This window comes from Phalaenopsis equestris, unplaced genomic scaffold (assembly GCF_001263595.1).
Source record: "Phalaenopsis equestris unplaced genomic scaffold, ASM126359v1 Scaffold000352, whole genome shotgun sequence".
NCBI classification, from domain to species: Eukaryota; Viridiplantae; Streptophyta; class Magnoliopsida; order Asparagales; family Orchidaceae; genus Phalaenopsis; species Phalaenopsis equestris.
The window spans coordinates 504,419-531,234 of record NW_018164794.1 but is presented as its reverse complement, the minus strand read 5'-3'; the positions used below and the strand labels follow the sequence as shown (position 1 = coordinate 531,234).

The 26,816-nt window shown below is 31.8% G+C and overlaps 1 protein-coding gene across 2 annotated transcripts; it reads left to right on the top strand.

Moving 5' to 3' along the window:
* The first annotated feature begins 5,940 nt into the window (after nucleotides 1–5,940).
* Nucleotides 5,941–25,953, top strand: LOC110026142 (protein KAKU4-like). Of its 2 annotated transcripts, none has more exons than XM_020726969.1 (12): nucleotides 5,941–6,370; nucleotides 17,105–17,154; nucleotides 17,324–17,427; nucleotides 17,993–18,311; nucleotides 18,504–18,668; nucleotides 22,424–22,613; nucleotides 22,719–22,828; nucleotides 22,972–23,068; nucleotides 23,166–23,226; nucleotides 24,803–24,900; nucleotides 25,378–25,447; nucleotides 25,529–25,953. In XM_020726969.1, exons 1-12 carry the CDS (start codon nucleotides 6,076–6,078, stop codon nucleotides 25,782–25,784), a joined length of 1,815 nt encoding a protein of 604 aa, XP_020582628.1. In that variant the 5' UTR covers nucleotides 5,941–6,075; the 3' UTR covers nucleotides 25,785–25,953. The 2 variants fall into 2 exon arrangements, with proteins under 2 accessions (XP_020582628.1, XP_020582627.1); XM_020726968.1 differs by having other exon boundaries at nucleotides 5,966–6,370; nucleotides 25,372–25,447.
* The last annotated feature ends 863 nt before the right edge of the window (nucleotides 25,954–26,816 follow it).

The window sequence follows — 26,816 nt, the reverse complement described above, 5'->3', positions numbered from 1 at the left end:
TGGACTTAATAATTCCACCTTAATTTGAATTTAGGTTAAAATGTTGGATTTTTTCTTAAGTAAAAGTGAGCATCTAGTCCAGATTTATTTAATAAACTAAACTATAAACAAATGACAGAATAAAACTCAATAAAAGAAAGACAACCCAAAACCTAAAAAAAGAAAGAAAGAATAACCTAAGATATAAAAAAGAGACATAATAAAATAACTACAAATAAAATGCAACATACTGCGGAGAGATTCCTGAGAAACCATAGTCATGAGGGGCAACAACAAATTGCAGCAGAGAGTACCTCTAACAAACTATCTGAAACATCAGCAGAGAGCACCTTTAACAAATTACCACAACAACTTCCCTAAAATATCAACATAGGGCATCTTCAACAAATTGCAATAATAGCAACCCAAGGAGCAACAAAATTTTGCAACAACATAAAAGAACCAACAACAATAACAAAAAGCAAAATATAATTAAACTTTCAGAAACATTGAATATCACCAAGGTAAAGAAGACATTCCAGAGAAAGACCACAAAATATAGTTACAGAATGCACCATCAGGAATCACAACAACAACAACCCAAGAAAAACAACAAATAGCTAATGAAAGCCACAACAAAATATTTAGAGAAGCAAGAAATGAATAAACAATGTTTCAGCCAAAACCAAACCAGTACTGGACAACTCCAATGTAAAGACTAAAAAAATAATATCCTAGAAAAAAAAAACCTTTCATTAAATTTTTAAAACCAAATTTCTATCCAAAATTAATGAAAATGATAATAACCAAGATATAATTTCTAAAGATGACAAATTCACAAAGGAATGGGTACATCACAACTAATACCTAAACACAACCAAAAAAGAAAAATTCAAAATAATATCTTATATATTAGGACAACATCAAATAAAAAAAGTTCTTAAGAAAAAACCAGAAATTCAAAACCTTCAACAACAACACAACAAAAAGGCCAAAGAGATCAAACAAGAGAAAAAATAATAAAAAACAAACAGAAAAGCTTAAATATTATAAAATTGTTTAATAGAATCAAGAATACAACTCTTAAATTTCCATTTCCTGCTTTTGTAACTAATTAACTAGTGAATATAATGAGCATTAAAATCAACAGATTTATTAATATTCCTAAAAAATCATAGAGTTTCTTTCAAACCAAACCATACAAGCAACAACTTGTACAACCAAAAGATAAAAACATCAAGAAATTTTGCAAGAGAAGCTATCATAATGATAAATGATTTGAAAAATATTAAAAGTAGTAATAAAAAATATTTATCAGAAAACATTTTTTAATGAGTAAATGAAGATAAGAACATTTAAAAATGATATGAGCATGAGTTTCAAAATTATTGTTTCATAAAACACAGATTAAATTGTTATGCATACCTCTTTAATAAAGAATATCAGTAGTTTTAACACCTTTAATAATAACGTTCCAAGTATGAATAACATATCTTAAGGAAAGTCCATTGAACCAAACCATTTTAAACCAATTTATAAGAGTAAAAGAAGCATAAAGAGAATGATAAACTTCTTTATGAAAAAAATCAAAGTCATTATTCTAAGAACAAGTAAGCCCACTAGTAATATGAATCTTACTAAGATAATCAATAAAAAAATCAGAGAAATAAGATTCAAATGAAAATTCCAACAGTTATTATAAACCATATCCATAAGCTTAGAATTAAGAGGAAGATTAAAACAAGTGAAAAAAGATTCACACAACTTCTATGAAATAGACTTACCCTCAAACCAATGATCAAAATAAAATAACAAAGAAGAACCATTAATGACATGTAAATTCATAGCAAAGCTAAACATAGAAGCAATTCTTATAAGTACTTTCCAAAAAAGGAGATGACATATAGTTGGCGTTATACCAAAAAGAACCATAATGATTAAAAAGCCAATCTCTTAAGTAAGTTAAATAATTATAATATTTTTGCATGATTTTAATTTTGCATAGAACATTAATGTTATCGAAAGCAGAATAACCTAAACCACCCAAATGTTTAAGAAGAGTAATTTTGTTCCAAGAAATAGTATGAAGTTTTTTCTTTTCATCAATATTAAGAAGAAATTTAGAAATCAAAGAAGAAATTTGTTTCCTTAAGCCAATAGGTAATAAATAAAAATAAAACCAATAGTAAAGGTAACTTCAAATGGTAAATTTAATAAGTCGAAAACGACTAGCAACATATAATAGTTTTTTCTTCCAACTAGTTAGCTACAAATAAATCTTTTCATTAAGCTTATGACAGTCAGTGATAACCAATATAGAAGGTTTGATGGTAATAATGCAAAACTTTAAAAGTAAAGCCACATAAACTACATAAATTTTGGAGATTATTATCGACGCTTTTAGAAAAAGTAATGATAGATTTAGAAAAATTTTGAAGATTAGAAGCTTTAAAAAACTTACTAAAAGTCTTAGAAATAAAATTAATATGACTAGGATCAATCTTACTAAAAATAAAAAATATCATAAGCATAAATCAAATGTTTAACAAAATTAGCATTACAATTATCATCCAATTGATTTTGAAGCCTAACAAAAACAAAATCCACAATAATAAAAAAAAGATAAGGAGAAAGAATACAACCTTGCCTCAAACCTGAAGAAGAAGAAAAATAACTTTTTAAATCACTATTAATAATAACATAGAAATAAACATCAGAAATACACACAACAATTAACAATCATTCTAGGAAAATCAATCCCATGTAATCATTTTAACAAAAAATCTCTATTAAATATATCAAAAGGTTTATGAATATAAATTTTAGCACAAAATATATTTATACAATGGCAATAATTAAAACCATAAAGAAGTTCATTTGCTAAAATGATATTGTCAGCGTAGCATGACTATTAATAAAAGCAGCTTGTGGAGGATGAATGATTTTAGTCTGCCAGCCAACATAATAGAAAGAACCTTATAAAAAGTATTGCATAAAGAGATCAGACAATGGTTACAAAAAGAATTAGTATTAGTTAGTACTCTTAGGAATAAGCAAAATAGCATAATACATCACCCATTTGGGAAGTTTAGAGGCAGTAAAAAAAATTAATGACAGAAATACATTTATTACCAACAATATATCAAGCATCTTTAAAAAATATTAAAGTGAAACCATCTGGTCCAGGAGTTGTATTAAAGCCAATAGAAAAGAAAACCTTCTTAATATCTTCATCACTATACCTTTGATTCGATAAAGACCTATCATCTTTAGAGACATAATAATTAATAAAAAAAGTGTCCCCCAAAAGATGATCTTTAAAAACAAGAACATTAATCAAATAAGAGTAAAAAGTAATACTTTTTTAACAATCTTTTCATGTTTTTGAATATAATTCTCATTAACCAAAACTTCCTTATAAAATTAGAATTTTGCCAAATATTATCTTTCTTATTTAAAAATTTAGCATCATCTTCCCCTTTAGATAACCAAGAGCATTCAGCTCTTACTTTGCCCATTTGTAATCACAATAAATAACATTAGAAAATTTCTTTTGAACCAAAAAAGCTTGATCCAGAAGAACATTAGAGAGAGGTAAATTCACTAACTGAACCATAATATTATTTTGTTTATCTTTAATATCAACAATATGTTTGGATATAACATTAGAAGAATTCCAATTCCAACCCTTGAAAGCCATTTTAGCACTACAAAGTTTATTGAAAATAGAAAAAATAAGATCACCTTTAACGAGAATCTTCCAAGCAGTATTAACAATATTTAAAAAATTTGGCCAAACGCTCTGATAATTCTTATACATAAATCTACAATACACTTTGTAAGAACTTCGCAAAGATAACAAAATAGGATAATGATCAAAGGAGTAAGCATTTAAAACTTTATAAAAAGAATAAGGAAAAATGTTCATCCGATTAGCATTATAAAAACTTTATCAAGAAGACATCTAACAAGATAATTTAATTTTTTATTATACAAACTAAAATAATAGAAAGATTTTTGTAATTCAATAAGGCCAGAGCTAGAAATGCAGTTATTGAAATCATAAAGCTTAGAAGGAAATAGAGGAACCCCTCCCACTTTTTCCCCAATTCTTCAAATTCAATTAAATAATAATCCAAGGAGAAGTCATATTTTTTGCAACATAAATAATAGAATTCCATAATCTTTTCCTTATATACACATTATTATCAACATATATAACATTGATGAAAAAAATTAACAGAGGAAAAGACAGAAACTTGACAATGAATAAATTAAGCACCTAAAATAATAACATAGAGATTCAAGAAATCTTTATTTCATTTAATACAGATCCTACCACAATCAGAAATGTCAAAATTATGAACATTACCCTCATTTAAAAAAAAGTTGTAATGATTTAAAATAATAGGATCAGAAATAAAAGAAGAGTTTAACTTTGTCTCTAAGAGACAAATAAGATCAAAATTAAAAACTTGAAAGAAATTTTACAATCTACAAGCCGAGTTTCACTATTAAACTCACGAACATTCCAAACGACCAATTTTGAAAGAAACATAATAACAACCAGAAAAAACAAAAAGAGAAAAGTAGGAAACCATGAATAGTAGAGCATTTAGATTTATCTTTCTTACTTCTAACAGGAGCATTAGAAGTAGAACACGTATGCATAGAAACATTATGAGAAACCAAATTATTAGAAGTGACCACGTTATGAGAAACCAAATTGTTAGAAGTGTTCACATTATGAGAAACCAAAGTATTAATACCTCCAATAAGATCATTTGAAAGATGATGAGAGATATTTACATCCAATAAGACCAAATATCATCAGAAGACTCATTTTTACTTGATAAAACAAAAGTAGCAACATTAAACTCTAAAATAGAAGAGTTAAGAAAATTATTGGGACCATGAGAAGACCAAATAGTATTAATACATTTACTACAATTCTTCAAATTTTCAAAAGTATTTATTCTATTTCAATTTCTTCTTCTTAACGTAGGAATAACATTAGCAAGTAAAGAAGAAATTTTAGGACAGTTAGAAGGATGATGAGAGAAAGTAGAACAAGTATTGCATGGCACTGACTTCCATTCGTAAGCCATAAGAATAATAATTTCTTTATTCTTAAAAACAATAGTAATAGATTAAGGCGAATGAGAGCCAATATTATTTTAAACTTTAACTCTAGCAAACGATAGCCTAGAACCCTTTGCTGTCAAAGGATCAACTGGAAAAGAAACACTAATCTTGCTAGCAATTTTTGAAATACCACTTTCTGACTAACAAAACAAAGAAAAATTAGTAAATTTTACCCATATGAGAATTTTCTTGAAATCTTCATGAAGATGCCGAAAATCAAGTCCATTTTTCAAAATAAATGATTTACCTCCAATAAACCAAGGACTACGAGGAAAAACATCTCAAAATCCTTAAAGCAAGTAAATTTAATCAGAAATAACCCTAGTTAAAGAAAAAATCTCAACTGAGTCTTTTAATTTCCAAATATTCTGCATAAAACTTAACCAACAAATGCAAGATCCCATTGTTTAGATCCAATATCAACCTCCTCATCCGAGAAAACAACCTTATCATCCGTGTGAGGAAGATAAAATAAATTACGGCCCCGGTAGAACTAACAAGATTAGAAGAAATTAATCTTTTTCAGCTTAAAGCTAACACAAAAGCCAACGTAGATTGAGATGAAGAGAGGAAAGATGAGGGAAAAAAAACTCCATGACGAAAAGAAGAGACAAAGCCCCAAACCTAAAAAAAAACTCGGTATAAAACAAAACAGAGAAGAAATCAAAGTATTTTTTCAAGAGAAAAAAAAAAAAAAGAAAAAAAATTCTATCAAATCAAAGTGAAAATTCTAGCCATTCAAAGAAACCCTAGAGGGTTTCAACAATCTCTCTAAGGGCACATGCTCCCACAGAAAACCATAGTTCAAATTTATTAAATATAAGCATGATTAGTCAGACTATTTTAATCTTGAAAGTTTAAATCTAAAATCCATATCCCCGCAATTTCTTTGAAGTCAGGTCTGTGTTCTCAAAATCCCTTGCCTCAATCTCGTCGTACTCATCCTGGGAGATGGCTTCCGGCCTCCTTTGCGAGGAGCGAGAGGAGTTGGGATCCGGCGGGAAGGTTATCCGCGGCCGCCGCCGGTTACTACCGTCGTTCTCGCCTTACAGCCGACCGCCATCCTCTACGGCGCTGATACCACATCGAGTGCCAGAAGCGCAAACCGGAAGAAGTCTTGGTTGGCTCAGGGGTCTCATTTCCGGCTTCGGAAAGTTGTTCTTGTCCGTCCTAGGCCCTGAAAACCGCAGTCCGTCCCCGTCGGAGTGCTATTCCAATTCCGACGAGTACTCCGACTATGATCCCAGTGAGTATCCTTTCTCTGCCTTTCAGCCGAGAGGGCGGCAATTATGTTTCTAGGTTTTCTGCGTATGATTTCTAGGCATATTTATATTTTGATTTTCACTTTTGATTTTCACGGCGACCAATATTTCACGGCGACCAATATTTCGTTCGATTTGCTATGTTTGGCAGTGTTTTTTCGCATCATATACCCTGTTTTATGTTACTAGGCTTCATATCGTTATGAAACGCTTCCTCTGCCTAGGTGAACGAAGGGGCAGACATCGCATGTTTTCTTACGTCTGAAGTGATTAGTAGGCGAGTAGCCATGCCTAAACCTAAGTCCAAACCTCAGCTCTAATCCTTGCTTGAGAAGAGCCTGCTAAATTGAGATGCATCAGGAATTTTATTAAAGATGGGATTTTCGATGAGTTGAAGCGTCCTCCGCAACCCTAATTTTTGCGAAGAACTTCATTTGGCGATTGAGAGCCTGTAAGAGCGAAGATGGCCATGGTGAAAAAGACCGATTTTTAACTATTATCGATCATTCTCCTTCGTCAAACTAAACTTTGTTACTAAAATTTGTGTTTTGCCTAAAAAACTCTAACTTTAGTCCAAAGGTCACTGCGTGCACCCATTCCTCCCTTGCAGGGCCGTGCTTCTCATCATTGCCACTATGTTTCAGATGCATCAGGAATTTTATTAAAGATGGGATTTTCGATGAGTTGAAGCGTCCTCCGCAACCCTAATTTTTGCGAAGAACTTCATTTGGCGATTGAGAGCCTGTAAGAGCGAAGATGGCCATGGTGAAAAAGACCGATTTTTAACTATTATCGATCATTCTCCTTCGTCAAACTAAACTTTGTTACTAAAATTTGTGTTTTGCCTAAAAAAACTCTAACTTTAGTCCAAAGGTCACTGCGTGCACCCATTCCTCCCTTGCAGGGCCGTGCTTCTCATCATTGCCACTATGTTTCTACATTCACATTTCAATCTCAATTTTTTAGGGTTTTGGACATTGAAGTGTTCATTTGATACTAGAACCAATTCAAAATTATATTTTAAGAAAGATCATATTTTAACACAAATGAAATTAAATTTTTATGCAAATATGCAATTTTGTATACAAAAATGCATTAATTTACATCTTTGTTTAACAATGTCTTTGCCGGGTCCCAAGCCCCAAATGTAAAAAGTGAAGTGTTGTGAGGTAGTCGACAATCAACATAAAATTTGTCGAAAAATTATGACATGAATTTTTTAAATCTTTGTGTAAATGCTAATGCGTCATCTGGATGCGACACACTGTTGATTTAAATACAATGAAAAGTACGCAAGGGCAGCTATGCCGACGCCTTGGTGTACTGTTAATTAAGCAATGGTTCCCACATTACACACATATGCGGTTAAAGAAGTTAGTCAAAGAAACTAATATTTGGATATAATTCTGGAATATAGATACTCTCACATGTAAATTAATAAAATTATTTCATATTATGGTTCATAGAAAGATAAATAACTTATGTGTTTAAGAAACTAAATGAGTTGGAGAAAATGCTAAGGAGATTGATAATTTAGATTTTAAATTTTGATATTCAGGTAGGAGCTACACTAGAAATAATGCATGTATAATTATAGATAAAAGTTTGAAAGATAATGCTGTAAATATTAATAGAATTTGAGATTGAATTATAGCTCTTAAGTTGTTGTTGATACTAAAATTTTTAATGTTATAAGTGCTTATGCTCTTCAAGTAGGTTTAAATATAGGTTTCAAAAAAAAAAAATCTGGAATGACCAGGAAGAATTAATACAAATGATACCTCTTGAAGAAAAAAAATTTATTGGAGGAGAATTAAATGAACATGTTAATAGAGTGATAGAACATTTTAGAAATATTCATGGTGGCTATTTTTTTGGAGTGATTAATAAAGAAGGTAGAACCATATTAGATTTTGCTGTAGCGCATGACTTTGTTATTTGTAATGCTTTTTTTAAAGAAAGAGATAAACATATTATTACTTATAAGAAATAATTTAATAAAACACAATTGATTATTTTCTTATGAGAAGAAGAGATTGTCTAGAATGTAAATACTGTAAGGTCATTTTAAATGAAAATTTAAGTACTCAGCATCGATTATTAATTTTTGAATTTTAAGATAAAGAGTTGTAAGATAAAAAATACTAGGAATCATTGTCATAGAATTAGATGGAGTTCCCAAAAGACAAATAAAATTATTTTTATGAGTAAACTTCAAGCTTTTAAAATTTGTGATTTTTACGAAAATACAAATTTTATGTAGGATAATGTAACAAACACTATTAAACAAATGATAAAAAAATGTATTTGGGAGAATTAAAAAGAAAAATTTCTATAAATAAAAATAATTGTTGTTTAAATAATAATGTACAAGAAAAGATAAAATATAAGAATAAAAATTAGTTTAAATGTAAAACCTTATATAATTGGAAAAAAAAAATATAAGATGACCCGTAGAGAGTCTAAGAGAATAATTTTTAGCGCTAAAAATTTGTTTCAGTGATCTTTGTGATAGATTAAATGCTAAAGTGGGTAAAAATGTATGCATAAACTAGCCAAAAAAAAGATAAAAGAAATGTTAAGATTTAATCCAAGCAAAGTGTATTAAAGATGTAAATAAAGAAGTGTTTTTCTTAGAAGATATTCAAAATAAGTAGATGACTATTTTGATAAACTTTTCAATGAAGTTTTTGAAAATGCAATCAACCTTAGTGCTCTTAACATCATTAATAATAATAAAATATTTTATTTTTACCGTCGCATTTGTAAAAAAGAAGTTGAATAGACTTTAAAGAGAACAAAGGATGGAGAATCAATAGGATCTGATGATATCCCAATTAAGTGTGAATATATTTAGGAGATTTAAGAGTTTCTTGATTTTCTAAACTCTTTAATATTATTTTAAAAACTAAAAAGATGTTTGTTGACCTCACTTTTGTGAGGATTTATCCCTACTATCTACACAAGCTCAAGCCCTCAACTCTTTGGCTGAGTGGGTTTAGGGTTTTGAAAAGGTAAGTGCCTGAATTGGTAAGTGCCTGAATTGACTATCAGGGGCAAACATACACATCTTTAGTGGAGTCAAATCAAATGAAACTTAACCTTAACCCTATCTTGACCTGGATGAGTCCATATGGTTAACCCTTGATCAACAACTTCAACACAGGACCATATGATCAATCCATTAACCCTATGGTCAACACATCACCATATGGTCAACCTGACCATTCTGGTCAACTCTTGGTTAACATGGTCAATCCTGGATCATATGACCAATCCATTGACCCTATGGTCAACACATTACCATATGTTCAACCTGACCATTCTGGTCAACTCTTGATCAACATGGTCAATCTTGAATCATATGACCAATCCATTGACCCTATGGTCAACCCAATCCTCATATGGTCAAATTGATCGTTCTTGTTTACCCATAATTCAATACATCAACTCATGGTCCAATTGGTTAACCTATGGTCTAAATGGTCAGTATTGGTTTGATAGCCAACCTAGGTCAAATGGTCAACCCTAAACAACTATGGCCAACTCATGGTCAACACAGTCAACATGATCAACTTTTCATTCTCCTAATTAATTAATCAATTAATTAATTAAAAGAAAGAATTTAAAATCCATTAGGCTTAGGTTGATACCCCGTCTAACAACGGGTCATCCATGACCTAGAATAACCTATCAGGTTACATGACCCACACCCTACCCATATTCCAAATAAAACCAAAAAGAGAAATAAAGAAAAAGAAGAAAGGACAAGTGAAATTATGACTACCTACCCCCCTCATACGTGGCACCCTGGTCCAAGTGACCCAAGTCTCTTCATGCTTTGGTCAAGGAGAACTTCTGCCAAGCTCAACCACGCCACCTCCTCCCTCCTCCCTCCTCCCTCCTTCAATGCCTCCATGCCATGGATTTTTTCTCCTTTACTCCATTGGAGCCAACTTTGACAAAACTTCCAAGGAGAGAAATTGCCTCCATAACTCCTCTCCCTGATCTCTGAAAACACTTCAGAGGAGTCAAGGGATTCTCCCTAGGCCAGCTTTGGCCATATCCAAGCCCAAACCCGAGAGCTTAAGAAGGGGAGAGAATTTCCTAACCAGTGCCTTAGACCTCTGACCCTCTACACAAAAAACCTTGCCCTTGATCCATATAAGAAATTCACCCTACTTTCAAGCCTCCTCCATGACCATGAAACCCTAATTTTGTCATCGAAATCCATGACAAATTTCAGGTATGACATAAACCCTACCAAAACTTCAAAATAACTCTTCCAAAAGCTTCCCTAAGCTTTACAAAGACATTCCCAATCAAAATTAAGCCACGTCGACTCTGCTAACCTAGCTCAAGACCAAACTGTGAGACAATTTCACCTAACTCATACCTAGACCCGATTTCAAATCAAATTGAGCTAAGGAGGAGCTGCGTAAGGTCAAGGCTATCATGTTTGATAAACCCAATTGAGGTCACACCTCTTGGGCAAATGTATGGTTCTAAAACCCTAAAAATAGCCTTGGATTTGGTCTTTTGTGAAAGAAATATGCACATCATGTTTAAGTAGCCGTATGGATTTGTTCTCCTTGGTTCGATGAAGTTTTAGAAACGAATCTCGTGAGGTTCTATGGAGAATCAAGGGAGATATTACTATTTGATCATGAAATATAGTCGGTTAATTGTTTCGTAGGGACGATGAACCATTGCCGTTCATTTTGTGCATAAAAAATGAACGGCGTTGATCAAATTGGACTGCTGAACGATTCATATGAAGGAGGCCGAACAGCGGGCCAGCTCGGATGACAACGTGGAAAGCACATCGAATATGAGACCGCCGCGTGAACTTCGGAGCTGCCGAGGATGACGGTTTGCCGCGTCTAATAAATAAATATTAGAGATTTCTAAATTAATTAATGCTAAAAAACCCTAATTAACTTTAAAAAATGATATATTTGCCTAGAGAAATCACAAAAATTAACCAAAAATACCTTTAAATTGGAGATAGAGGGGAAAATTATAAAAATAAAATTGACAATAAATGATTATATTTAATTTATAATTAATCAAATACTTTAGAGAATATTTTAATTATTAAAAATTACTATAAATAAAAAATATGGAAATAAGTTGATGGCTGAAAGCTGTCGACTCATATTTTTTATTCTACCTACATAATAAAATCTTGGTTGAGTCACAATAAAATGTTAGTGTTAAAGTGTGTTTTCCATTCAACATTCCCAAGTGAAATGTGTGTTTTCTATTCAACGTTTTTAAGTTGAAAGTTGTCTTCTTCTAAGTTGAAAGTTGTCTCATTCTATGTATTTACATGCATAACACTAAAATATACTACCTTTTTTTTATTCTTATAGACTCATTCATAACCAACTTTAACTCCGAATAAGTTAACAAGATTTTAGATTTGATTTTTTGTTATAATTTTCATCTTTTTCTTTCATAATATTATAAACTTCATTTTTTTATCTTTTTCTTTCAAGATCATAGACTAGATCATAGACTTGATTTTTTGCGAGGGCGTCCCCTGGAAGCGACGCGCTGTATAGCCTGAACACAGTGAAATGTGCAAGGGTCAGGCCGCTACACCAGCGCCCGGGTGTAGTGTTAAATAAGCAAGGTTTCTCACATTACGGATGGATGCGGGTAAAGAAGTTAGTCCATAAAATTAATGAAATTATATTATGATAGAATTTTAAAATATAGATACTCTCAATGGTAAATTAATGGAATTAGTTGATATTATGATTCATAGAAAGATTAATATTTAATGTATTCAAGAAACTAAATGAGTTGGAGAAAAGACTAAGGAAATTGATAACTTAGGTTTTAAACTTTGGTATTCTGGTAAAAGTCGCAATAGAAATGGTGTAGGTGTAATTATAGATAAGAGTTTGAAAGATAATGTTGTAAAAATTAATAGAGTTGGAGATAGAATTATAGCCCTTGAGATCATCATTGATACTAAAATTTTTAATATTATAAGTACTTATGCTTCTCAAGTGGGTATAGATATAGGATCTAAAGATAAATTCTAGAATGACTCAGAAGACTTAATCAAATGATACCTCTTGAAGAAAAAAATTTTTATTGGAGGAAATTTAAATGAACATGTCGGTAGTGTGGTAGAAGATTTTGGAAATATTCATGGTGGCTTCAATTCAGGAGTGACTAATGAAGAAGGTAGAGCTATTTTAGATTTTTTTTAAGCGTATGATTTTGTTATTACTAATACTTTATTCAAGAAAAGAGATGAGCATCTTATTTTTTATAAGAATGGATCTAATAAAACACAAATTGATTATTTTTGTATGAGAAGAAGAGATCGTCAAGATTGTAAAGATTGTAAGGTCATTCCAAGTGAGGATTTAAGTGCCCAACATCGTTTATTAATTCTAGATTTTAAGATGAAGAGTTGTAAAATAAATAATACTATGACTCATCATCGTAAAATTAGATGGGGGAACTTAAAAGACACATATATAATTATATTTATGAGTACAATTCAAGATTTCAAAATTTAGAATGTTCATGATGAAGTAAATGCTATGTGTGATAAAATGTCATGTGTGATAAAGTAACAAACACTGTTAAACAAGTAGTAAAAGATGCACTAAAAGAATCAAAAGAAAAATTTTTTTTAAATAAAAATAGTTGGTGGTGGAATAATAATGTGTAAGAAAAGATAAAATATAAAAAGTTATGCTATAAAAATTAGTTTAAATGTAGAAGCTTAGAGAAGTGGGAAGAATATAAAATGACCCGTTGGGAATCTAAAAGAACAATTTGAGAAACTAAAAATTCTGCCTTTAGTGATATTTATAATAGATTATATACTAAGGAGGGTGAAAAATATATGTATAATAATCTAGCCAAACAAAGAGAAAATAAAAGTAAAGTTTTAACTCAAGTAAAGTGTATTAAAGATGAAAATCAAAAAGTGCTTTTCTTAAAAAAATATTCAACATAGGCGGGCGAGTTATTTCGATAAATTTTTTAATGAAGTTTCTGAAAATACGATCCTGAAAATACATGAAGTTTCTGAAAATACGATCGACCTTAGTGATCTTAATATGATTAATAATAATAAAACGTTTCATTTTTACCATCACATTAGTAAAAAAGAAGTTGAGGAGACTTTAAAGAAACCCAAGGGTGAAAAATCTGTAGGACCCGATGATAACCCAATTGAAGTATAAAAATGGCATTGATAAATGTTACATTTGTAAAAGCTTAAGTGCACATGTTAGATGTGTTAATATTATTTTAAAAACTAAAAAGATGTCTGAGAGTGGAGGAAGAGTATTTTGGTCCTCATTTTTAAGAATAAAGAGATGCACAGAAGTGTGCAAATTATAGAGGAATTAAGTTGATGTGTCATACTTTAAAATTATGGGAGAGGGTAATGAACATAGGGTAAGACATCTTACAAAGATTTCTCATAATCAATTTAGATTTATGTCGGGCAGGTATACCATAGAAGCTATTTATTGAGAAGTTTGATCGAGAAGTTCAGAGATAATAAGGAAAATTGACATTTGATTTTTATTGATTTAGAAAAAGCTCCCGATAAGGTTCTAAGAGATATCCTTTGGAGAGTTCTTGAGAAGAAAGGTGTTGATTTGACTTAAATTCAAGTCATTAAAGATATGTATACTAGAGTTGTTACTTGTGTTCGAATTCAAGGAGGATTGACCAAATATTTTCCTATTTCTGTTGGATTACATCAGGGACCAGCTTTAAGCCCATATCTTTTTGTTTTAGTTATCAATGGTCTTACTGGATATTTATAGGAGGATGTACCTTGGTGTATGTTTTTTGCTGATGATATCCTTCTCATGGATAAAACGAGAGAAAAAGCCCATGAAAAACTTGAATTATGGAGGTCTACATTGGAGTCTAAAGGTCTTCATTTGAGTAGAACTAAAACAGAATATATGAAATGTAATTTTATTAGTAGTAGTACCTCTAGTGACAGAAGTGTAACTTTAGTTGATCAAATTATTAAAAGGTGTGAACGATTTAGATATCTCGGGTCTGTTGTTTAAATCGATGGTGATATAGATGGGGTGTTAATAGTAGAATTCAAGTTGGTTGGTTGAAGGGGAGGAATGGTTCAGGCCTTTTGGTGTGATAGAAAAGTACCGCTTAGACTGGAAGGAAAATTTTATAAGATGGTGACGCTGAATGTTGGCCTTTAAAAGAGATGCATAATACTAAGTTAAGTGTTGCCGAGATGAGAATGATTAGGTGGATGAGTGGCTTTACACTTAGAGACAAAATGCAAAATGAATATATCCGTGATAGGGTTGGTGTAGCTCATTTGACGGACAAAATTAGAGAAAGTCGTCTTTAGATGGTTTGGTCACATTAAGTGTCGACCATCTGATTTTCCAATTAGGAGAGTAGATGTTTTAGATTCAACTTATGTTAAGAATGACAGAGGTAGACCTAGGAAGACTTGGGCTTATTGCATGGCTGTGTACGGGTATTTTCTGGCCAGTTCAAATTTTGATTTCTACAAAAAATGTGCAATCTTCTAAACTCAGATTAAGGGATGTGAATGAGTGTGTTGAGTTTTTCTCAAGTTTCCCTATCTTCTTGTGATGCGCATATTTTTTTGTAGAATCCACTAAGCTCAAATTAAGGGTTGAACATAGCGTGTACATATGTTTTTTTGGTAAGTTATTATTTTTGGTGTTGCACAATTGTGTGTAGCCCTTCAAACTTAATTAAAGGTCGTGTATATGTCTTTTGTGGGCAATATTATTTTTTAGTTTCTCTGTTGTACATAGTTGTGTATAGACCATTAAACTCAATTTCAAAATCTTACACAACGGTTTACAAGTGTTGTTTGGTTATTTTTTTCAATTTTTTTGCCGTACACAATTGTATACACGCCTATAAACTTAAATTAAGGGTTTTACACAACCATACATATATATATTTTTTAGAAATTTAATTCAGTTTTTGATGGTGTACAATATTGTGTACAATTCTTTAAACTCAATAGTAATGCTTGTACACAGTTTTGTACATATTTTAATTTGAGGATAGCAAATATGCATTGTTCATTTCAAAAGTTAATTTTACTATTGTCGAATGGTATTAAATTTCACCATAAAAGAAGAACGAAATAAGATTTTAGTAACAAGTTCTTCTTCAAAAAGGAAACCAGTCCATATCTCACGTAGTGGCATAGGGGCTATTTGATTTGCTGAAAAGAATGTAGTGTAAAAGAAATTTAGTTAAAAATAAATGAAACGTATTGAAAAGCAAATATGTTTGTTTGGATGAATACATTGCAAATGCATAAATTTGTAATTTTGTGTTTTGGTGGGTATGCTACAAATATAGCGTAAAACTCTTGAGTGGCTGTTGGTGGTGATATCGTCCTAGTGGAGGTTAGCGGTGGAGTAATTATGGTGGGTGACAGGCTAGTGGTTGTCGGCTAATGTGGTGCGCAACGGTTGACAGTGTTGATAGTGTCGGCAGCAGCGACGCAAGGGTCGTTGCTATGGCTACAATGGCGGCACAAATGGGCTTAGTTCGCAATAAATTTGGAATTTGCCTAAATTCGGCTATTTGAAATAGACCGAAAATGAACAAAAAATTGCTTTTGAAATTCATTGTAATTTTACATTACATTCCAATTTTCTCAAACGAAACACCCAAATTTTGCAAAACCCAAGCCTTCAGAATGCAATACCCCTATTTTTTTGTAAATAAGATAGGCCCTTAGTAAAGATATTAATTACACACATAAAATCAATGATTGTCTGATTTTAAGAGACAGAAACCGTGATAGAATTGTCCTAAAGTGAAGAATCATGCCATGTGTCTACCTCACACTTGTGAAGCATTTGAATAATACTTCTAACAAGCACACACATAAAAGAGAGGAAATGTAGATTTATATTTTCAATATTTGTTGCTCAATATTGTTTTTACAACCCTCAGGAATCCTATTTATATGCTGTAAAAGATCTAAAATTAGAAATCACGCAAAACCTATACAAAAATTACTCAACATAACATACTTAGATTAATATTTGCAGTATAAATTCCTCCATAATTCCTATTACATAATTGCAATGGGAATCTAACAAAAATGGTAAAAAATTATCTTAAATAGAGAGACGATAGAATGGCAGCTGTTAATCAATGGTGGTGAGGGTTCAATACTGGAACTGGAAACAGTTGGAGGCATATGGCAGCACAATGGAAATAGTGGGAGCCAAAAGGTTGGAATATGAGACAGCTAATGTGGGTAGCGGAGAAGTGGCATTGTACCTGATGCTCTGTATTCTTACAGCTTATCATTATTTTTACTGTTGTTTATCTTTATTTGATATCTATGCCTTGATGGCCTATTACTAAAGCATGACACGATCCATAGCACTATCTGTTAGTTAACTTGACCAAATTTGTGCATTTGCTGTTTGATCTCCATTTTAGTCGGAGTTTGAGGTTCTGGCTATTTTCATTAAAAGAAAACGAAATTTAGAGGAGATTTCATCATTGCAAAACAATTTCTCCAAGGGTTGTCTACAGTACCCATAGCATCTCACTTTTAGCACTTCTATGGTTATTATGCATGAATCACATGCTGGAGAAATAATATAAAATAACTCTAGAATTTTCAGGCCAACTAGCTAAAAAAACAAAGGCTTTTCTAATTAGCCTCCTTTCAATTGCAGATGAGCATGAGGATCAATTGCGCTCTGATGATTTAGCCGCCTTTAAAATTGTAAGTTTTTTTCTCATTAATCACCAAAAAGCTCTTTAATATGTACCCAACCTTTGCTATAATTTTTTTCTTTTGGTTTTGTGCTTCTCTCCTCTTTTCTTTAATACCATTACCATTATCTTGTTCTTCTTAAAAAAATGCTAAATTTCTTTATTATCTTTTTGGGCAGAGAGAATGTGAGGCAGATATAAATATGGAGGCACTAGCCATTATTCCAAAAAGCGAAACAAAGCTTGTTATTGAGCAGTTGCTTATGCAGGAGACTTTTACGAGGTAGCTTAAAGTACATTGTGTATTTATATCAGGTTTTTAGCACTTCAGGTATAGAAGTACTTTTCTTCAGTGTTTATCTTTGTTATGCTCATATAATTTTCTTCATTGAAGACCTTTCCCAGGGATGTGCAGGAGAAAAATATATTCAAAGCACTTCTATTTATATGAACGAATTATTAATATCCTAATTTTGTTTATGTTTTTTGAACATGTATGATGTATATTAGCATGATGGAAACTAATTCCATATTATTGGTCTAATATTTTTATGAGTTCAATGCTTCTGTTGATTAAACTATTGCTGTATTAGACAATTGTTCTTTTCTTATAATCCATGCAACTGGCTGGATGAAGCATCTGCTTATTTGCTGTTACACAGCTATTGACATGCTTTGCTCTTTCGCCTAAAATATTAGCTTCTTTTTTTCATGTAGAATATGAGCCGTGTTGAATTGCATATTTTCCTAACTATTAGAGAATAAGTGCATACAAGTTTCCTTCTTTTTCAGTCTTATGGACAATTTCATGTACTAAACTAGTGCTTCTTCTCAATGTTTTTTACCAGAGACGAATGCAACAAACTGGTTGAGATAATTCAATCACGGGTACCATACACAAATTCTATAGAAATCGGTGAGGGAACGCAAAATGCGGCGCCAAATTTGAACCATGACAGGAATCTCTATGGAATATCCAATTTCTCTTCCAGAAGTTTATCTCCCTTTTCTCCACGATTTTATACCCAGGAAGCAGTTTTTTCTGATCTTCGCAACAAAGCTGTTATGGAGGCAAAGAAATGGTTTGAAGAGAAAAAACTGTCTCCTAGTTCTACATATGATCAAAGTTATGGGACTTCCATTTCGAACACGCTCATGAATCAAATTGTTAGTACTTATTCTTTGTCTTGTTGATGCTTTGCGATATCTCCCTTTAATGGTCTATAGTTGTTATAGGTTTAAAGTGCATTTGATGAACACAGTTGCTGCCAGTTTTTAATTATCAACAAATAAGCAGTGATGGTAAAACGTATTTAAATTTTTCCTTTGCATTTATTTGGAGTTAAATGTGTTTTGCAGCCTTTGGAGGAAGATGTTGGTTCACCAATTGAGATGGCTAAATCTTACATGCAATCGTTGCCTCCATGGAGATCTCCTTCCTTCAGCACCAATGGCCTTATGACGACACCTTCACGTTTGAGTAGTGCCGGCAATTTTGGAAGTCATTTGATTTCTACATCAGAGGTATTTATGGAACAACTTAATAAGAATATGTGAGATATTTCTGAATTTTATACCATTATTATGGTGGTAAGGTAGCTTGTTAATGTAGAAATCTTTTCCTATGCCCTTCATCTATTTTCTCTTCCACTACTTCCCCATTCTATGAGCAATGGCTCTTCCTCTTGCGGCATTCTGCAAAATGCCCTTCTTCATGCCTCTTCCTCCAATCGTATTTTCTTGTTATGACCTTTCTTGCAAACTTGGAGGCTTCTGTAATCCTGAGGTTGTACAAATTATCCTTTCCTAATAGGCGGTTTCCTTTGTCACAACCCTAACATGATCATAATATTATTATCCAGGCTACACCTTGATCCATATTTAATAAATATTTCAACACAGCAACAATTGGGCGTCTAAATTCAAAACATGAAGTTTATCTTAATCAAAACAATAATTAGGGCGTCTAAATTCAAACCATAATTATAGAATCCATCCATCAATTACACGCCATCCATTGGTCCTTATAAATTCTATTCTTGATTCACATAATCATTTCATAAGCTAGATTTTAAATATCATTGAGCATAAATAAGCCTGATAAATTCCTCCTACATAAACATTGTGACAAAGTAGGAGAGGTTTTAAAATTCCTTTAGTAGATTAAAGAAATCCTGAAGATGCTAAGAAAAATAATCATTTTAATACATAAATTTGGTACATATACAGAAGGGCTTAGCTTTCATATTTCATTGAGCATAAATAACGCTTATAAATTCCTCCTACACAAACATTGTGACAAAGTAGTAGAGGTTTTAAAATTCCTTTAGTAGATAAAAAAAAATCCTTAAGATACTAAGAAAAATAATCATTTTAATACATAAATTTAGTATATATACAGAAGGTTTTAGCTTTCATATAATTATAGAGTGTAGCTCTGAGGGTTTGATGTGCAGTCTTTTGTAGATGTAGTGTTAGCAAATTCATAGTAGAGATAAACTATGATATATGTACAGCCCTAAGCACTTACAAATAATCACAACCGTCTCTATTTTCATTATGCTGAACAATCCTATTAATTATAGTAAGCATGCAGCCTATGCATCTGATCTGTGACTAATAAAACAAATTGTGATGCATGCAAAGAAGATGCCTAATGAAATGAGTAGGAATAGTTTTAAATGGGACTTCCAGTTAGTCTTAATGATGGAACTAGTCTTTTAGTAATGTTACAATCTCTTTAATGGCCAAATTTTATTTCATTTTTCACCAGTATCTTTCTCAAGGCAAAAAAATGGGTTTCCAAAATATTAGATGATCAAATAAGATGTTTTAGAAAATGATTGGTATCTCTTTAGGGGACAATTGTTAATTTATTTTTATTTTTTAATTCTTGATTCTATTTTTTGATTGAAAGGTAGAGTGGAAGTTGTTGATAAGGCAACCTGCCAAGTTGATTCCAAATGCATTCAATTTTGTTGAGCGGCTAGTTCAGTTCAAATGTTCCTTCAAATTTCTTTAATAATGGAGTTAAAATGTGAAGTGAAGATCTAAATTAAGTAATGGCTTGATAAGTTGGTGGACTTCTCTGTTAATTTGGTCAAGGTTAAATTTTGGGAGCCGTAATAGGTTATAGTTACAACTTAAGCAAGCATTAGCCGCACAATCTTAAATTCATGTTTCAAAAATTTAATTTTATCTGAATTTTGATTTTTTTTAATTACTTTTTGCTGCTTTCTTACATTTATAAATAGAAAGTCAATGATTTTGTAGAAAAAATTTACTTATTAAATATAAATTTTTTCTTCTGGAGTGGAAACTTATACATTTTTTTGGATGCGATATTATCGTTCAAGTACGAGACTTGATTTTTAGATTTTTCTTTTACTCAATACTTATTTATTTACTTATTGCCATCAAAATGGAATTTGATTTAGCTGTATCTGTGAAATAGCTTATATTCTATTTGTGTGAATGAAATGTAGATCTGTTGTATTTCTATATTTTCTCAAATTATTTTGGTTTAGCCCTCTTTGGATATCCATTGCTTTTCACATGGTTATGTCTTCTTTCTATTTTTTACCATTCAACATTATTCAGACAATTTACTCTTGAATCTTTGTATTTTGCATGAATATATATGTATGCTGTCGTATTAGATTGCTTACATTTGATAGAGAGTGGCTGCAACCGTATCAATATTAATGTAGCATTTTTCCTATCAAATTGTTTTACGGATTCCAAATTCTTATCGCTTTCTACACTGTTCTTTCAAGGGTTTTCTACAAGCAAAATTTACAATGTTTTTATCTTTCTTAGGGCCTCCTGTTTGGTGCTCTTCCTGAAATTCCTCTTATTTAGAACATGATGATCTGAGCTTTGCTATAACATAAATCTTAAAGAAGATTTATAAAGAAGATTTATACAACTTTAATTTTAGGATAAGAGAAACACAGGAGTGTTACTATAGATATAACCACTGATTTGTTGATTTAATGCTACAAATTTGAGTATACATTCCAATTATAACACACCGTAACTTGGCTCTGCGTTGAAGTAGCATCATCCTCATTATTATCAATGCATCATTTTATTGTTTCAAACATCAACATTGTTAATGTTTTTTTATTTTTTCATTGTTTTCTTACAAGCAAAATTTCCCAAAATATTTTAACCTCATTGGGAATTCCTATCGAGTTCTTCTCTTCAAATTCCTCTTATATTGAACATGATGATATGAACTCCACCATAAATATTAAAGAAGAATTGTAGGTCCTTTTTTTTTTCATAACAGAAATCTTGGAGTGAATTAAAGATACACTCTACAACGAGGTCTACATTGAAATTACAGCAGAGCCAGAGTAACCAAACAGGCCAACATGCATCATGAAAGGTAGTACTGATATTTGGGGAAAAACTATTTGCAAGGAAATGAGAGAACCAGAGCAGATTTCCAATTTTTAAACCATGAATCATTGACAACTTTAGATAAATGATGCATTTAAGATAATGATCCTCATTAATTGTTTTGGTTCTCAAAAAATAAATCCCTTCATTGATGGACGCAATGCCATTTAATAGGAAATTTCATTGATAAGTTGAAGTGAGGTTTGAAATTTTTTTGGGTTGTTACAGATTCTATTGTGTGTAAGACTTGAGATACTGTGTAGCATCAACTAGGAAGTAAAAGAGGAATGCTAAAGGAAATATGGTTAGAATTTGTGCAAAAGATTTGCAAAAAATAAAGCTTAACAGCTTTTGCAATCAACGATAATTAATGATGAATGAGGATTGATTCAGTCAACCCCACTTATTTGTGAAAAAAATTGTGATCACGAAGAAAATCATGTTAATGCGTGCATGCTTCTATTTTTTTGTTTGCATGATGCTTCTTTTCTAGATTGTAACAGGCCAACTAAGATGTAAATCAATTTGTTAAAAATTGCTGTAAAAGTTGGAGGGCTTAAATTAATTTTGGATGTTTGTTAACCTATTTTTGGTGTTAAGCTTTCTAGCAACCTTCCAGATATTATGGCCATTTTATTGATGCTACGTGACTTATTCTAGTCAGAAGATGAAAGTGACCATCTTGGGGAACGAATTTTAAAATTTTCCATTGCAGTCTGAAAATATATTATAATATGAATACTATATAAATCTTTTTTTTGAAAATTCTCCTTTTATTGTGAAATCATGAGCATGTTGCAGAGAATTTACATAGTCGCTCCTATTCATTTTTAATTCATTATCAACACGTCTTTGTGTAAATCTGCATGTAGCTTAAGAAAAGGGATTACCTTGCCATTGGATCTTCTAACTTGGAAGAAAATCAAAGGACTTATCTGAATTCATTGGATAATGAACAAGCGTTTTCTAAGTTGGATCATTCTAAGTTACTCTCCAGGCTTTCTGTACATGAAGCTTCTACAATACCATCTGCAGTTGAAAAATGTTTCAATGAAGTTCAAGGTATAACTTGGAGTTTTCTACGTTCTAAATTGTTATTCATATACTTTCTATTTGGTGATGCGTCTGGTGGAGACAATTTTTCACATAAATCTCTTGTGATACAAGATGGAAATGCTGCTGGGCCTGACCAATTGATGGAGGCAGATACTAGCATTTCTGTAGGAGCCATTTTGCAACCCCAAGATGTATTTAAAGAGTCACTGGAGGCACCCAAGGTAAATCATGTTTGTTATGTTTGCTTCAATAGATGGATGGACTGCAGATATTTGCTTCCTCTCATGATCTTGAATCGATAGAATTGATATTTTTGGATTTTGTAGCTGTTTTCAAGATACTGACATGGACTAATTGTGTGAAGAATGATGAAATGACTTTGCCATCCGAAGAGCAGATTGGCGGTATTTCAGCTCCGGAGGATTCTCTTGTTTTTGCTTCAATAGCTGACAAGAATAATGGTGATTACTCATAGTACTTTAGTATGGAATTCATTTAACACACCTTAGCCCTTATTATCAAATTAACTGTTATTTCTATGTTTTCATTTTTCTTCAGGAGATGTGATTCCAGAAAATGAGACTTTACAGCTTGAGAGTATTACCCCTGCAGAACCAAGGTACACCATTTGTTGCTTCTTACAGAGAAATATGGAAATTTCAGTGAAGCATGGTAGCTATAAAAAGTTCTTTGGTGTGGAATAGTTTGTTTGGTTGGAACTTAAACATTGTTTGCAATCCCCACAAAACCTTGATAGGATTTTCTTTATATTTAAGAAGGCTTTCTTATCGTGCCTTTTATCTGGTATCTTTTTGCATCAAAGTGTGGTTTATTTAGTATGCCTGTCTCCCTTCTGTTTTACTCTTTATTTTAGTTATTCTAAAATCCTTGTAAAATGTCCATAAAAACCCCCTTCAGTTAAATTGCAGCATTAAGGGGATTCTCTCCCAACCATCAGCCTCTTTTAGTTGCATAAAATTCTCCCTCTCCCTGCCCTAAACTTCTTTATAATATCATATATAACTATGAAAATTTCCAATTTTCTTTAATGCGAACAATTCAATCCATCTCATGGAATATTAGGTCTTCTATCAATGGAACAAATTTGAGATCCTGCCGACTCCACCCATCTCTCCTTAACCTTAATTATCCATGTATCTCTTGATTAATCACAAAACTTCCATCAATCCCTGGAAGTCTTGCTCTTGATGCTCATGCTATTTTCTTAACAATAGTAACCGAAGCTATATAACGGCCTTGATACCATCGTTTTCATGCTTCTAATTAAAGGAAAATCATCTCTTCTATGATGGTTGGCTTGCAAATCATTTAAAGGATTCCATATGGATAAAAGCTGCAAAATTGTATGAAATTTAAGTTTAAATGAAATGAATATATACCACAATATGTTTAAGGTTTCTTCTTATGCCAAAATTTTTTGAGAAGCCTTTTAAAAAAAAAAGATGCCAAAATTTTTTGAGAAGCCTTTTAAAAAAAAAAAGATTGTGAGAAGCTTATTTTTTTGACTGTGCTGTTTAAAGAAGCGGGAACATGCCAACCACTAAAAAGCTTGGTCTCTTTTAATAGTGTAACAATATAAGATTTTAAATCACCATCTATATGACACTCATCAATACAAGCAGCAACTTTGTGGAGTAATTCAATGTAATAATGTCAAAATCATAACGTTCTTTTATTATTATTAAAATAGTTATGGCGGGCTTTTAGTTTACCTTTCTGACTTAACCTGAAAATGTGATGCTGGTTACTGTGTTAAAATTATAATAATTTTAAATAAAAATTTTGAAAATTTCTTAAGGCAAATGATTGAATTCTTCTTAAATTTAATAATTCAGCTTGAAATTGAATGCGTGTTTATTTAAACTTGGTATATTTTTTTGAGAAAGATTTATTTTTAAATCTTATTAAGAAATGCAAAATAAAATTGTGATGTTGGCCTCAAGCTAGATGAAGAAAGTTGAGAATTTGTATGGCTAAAATAAATATTATATAAATTATATATTTACCCTTCAAAGAAACTTGTTATTCACTTTTAGCTTGCAAAGCTTCTATCATCATTTATGTTTAATTTCTACTTTTTCCTTAATGTTTAGGCACAAAACATTTCTTCCTCCTGATTTGAAAATAATGCTGATTATTTCACAATGGCATTTGTTTTTATTTTTTTGTTCTAGCATAACTAAAAACTCTGGTGACCAAGTGGAGTTCCAGGCCATCAATTCTATGCAAGTGGATCTTGATGCTGCTTTTAACAATCCTCACCCAACCACTGGTATATTTAAATTTTTCGTTCTCCTTACTGAATTGTCCTTTTAGCCATTCTACTTGTGGAATTTCCTTCGGCAAAGACTTGATTTTGTAGTGGCATTTCTAATGTGTTATTGTAAATTATTCAGTTATTGAAATTTAATATGTTTCTTTGTTTACCATTACTGAGCGGCTTATGGTGCTATAATTAAAAAATCATATATATTAGTTGGTTATTACACCTATACCCATACAAAACATCCAATCATTTTCATCCCTTTTACGCATCTCATGTTTTCATGAAAGCAGCCCCCTGTTTTCGGAATAGTGAGTGGAACTCACAAAATATATAACTTGAATTCACGCTATTGAATGTACAATCATCTCCTTTAAGCAATTGACCGTGTGTCTGTTTGCTTCATGATGGCCCCCCTTGTTTATATTTTCATCGTTTTTACGCTTTAAGTCCTGTTTCTTTTGCATTCACTATATACAGATTCAGAGCCCCCAAATGGGAATCCTCAAATCCAGGAAGAACCAGTTGGACCATCAGAAAAATTCGAAACCAGCAGGTAACCTTCATTCATCAGTATATGATTCTAACCACCACGTCGATTCAATTTGTATTGAGTCGAGTCTTCGATCTCGTGCAGCAATTTGGCAGAAATGAGCAAGGGAGATCCAACTACGACCAGCGCAAGCTATGGCGGTGGTCCTGCAGCGAGTTTCTCAGAGGGTGACCTCGAACCGACGAGCGATGTTTCCATTGGCATCCGTAGAACTCGAGCCAGCAGAAATGCCAGCAAGGTTAAACCTGTTGAGCCAATGCTTACCGACCCTCCTGAGCCGAGCAGAGGCAAGAAGCGCAAAGCTAAAAAGGTTGTTAAGCAAAAGAAATGGAGGGGCTGAGAGATGACCTCATAACCCTACTAATTTAATTTTATTTGTCAGCTTAGGAAGTCTAACTTGTGACAATATTTATGTGGTTCCCATTGTTTGGATGTTGGATGAAAGACATTTAGTCGATGTACATTGTTGGGATGGGAATAGTTGATCACATAATTGTAGTTGTCTTGTATAATTTTTTTTTTTAATGTTACATTAATTATTTGGAAAATTTGGCTTGGCTTTGCTTTAAAATATGTACAAGTGGAGTTTTTTTTTTCATAAATCGTGCTTACCATTCTTAGAAGCTTTCTGAAAATTTAGGTCTCAAAATGGTTGGCTTGCCTTTGTGTGGAGTTTATTGATTTTTTAAAATAAGTTAATTTCAGATGCCTGCTTGTTTCTAAATCTTAGTTTAGTACCAGTGGCGGCCTTATTTAATCAGAATTTAAGTGCTGGCGAAAATTACCGGTGATCTCCAATCAACTATTTTTTTTTTTTTTTTTTTTGTAGCAAATGCTTTTCATCTGTTCGTATTTCAAATTTATCCCATGAACAGATCTAAATGTAAAGGGGGAGTATATTGATTCTTTTTCTAAAAATAACAGTATTGCCATGCACTTCATCATGTTGAAATATAAAAAAAGGAAAATTCAATTACGTATCACTCAATACTTATGTATTTACATATATAGCATCCAGAATTTATGTACATACCATCTTACTTTTGCATGAAAATATTCATTTCATTTTTTCCAAGTTAAATATGGTAGTATGTTTTATGTTATATGAAAGATTTGGATAGTATAAATGTATATTTCTTAAAAAAGGTTTTAGAAATGTAAATTAAAATAGGGGATTGAGTGGTATATATGCAAATGCAAAGTCCAAATGAAACTGGAAATCTTATTGGAAATGTAGAAGCCAAAGAGCGGCGTAGGAAAGGAAAGATAGGAGGTAGGTAGGTAATGAAGTGACCTCAATTCACCAAATTCAAGCACGCAATTAGAAAAGAAAACAAAAGAGTCTTCTCCCAACTACCCTCACCTCATGGAG

Excerpts from the sequence above, each read along its gene's own strand:
- LOC110026142 (XM_020726968.1), top strand. The coding sequence starts at position 6,076 with ATGGCTTCCGGCCTCCTTTGCGAGGAGCGAGAGGAGTTGGGATCCGGC. Across the intron at positions 18,312-18,503 it reads ACACGCTCATGAATCAAATT|CCTTTGGAGGAAGATGTTGG; the intron begins GTTAGTACTTAT and ends TGTGTTTTGCAG. Across the intron at positions 18,669-22,423 it reads ATTTGATTTCTACATCAGAG|CTTAAGAAAAGGGATTACCT; the intron begins GTATTTATGGAA and ends ATCTGCATGTAG.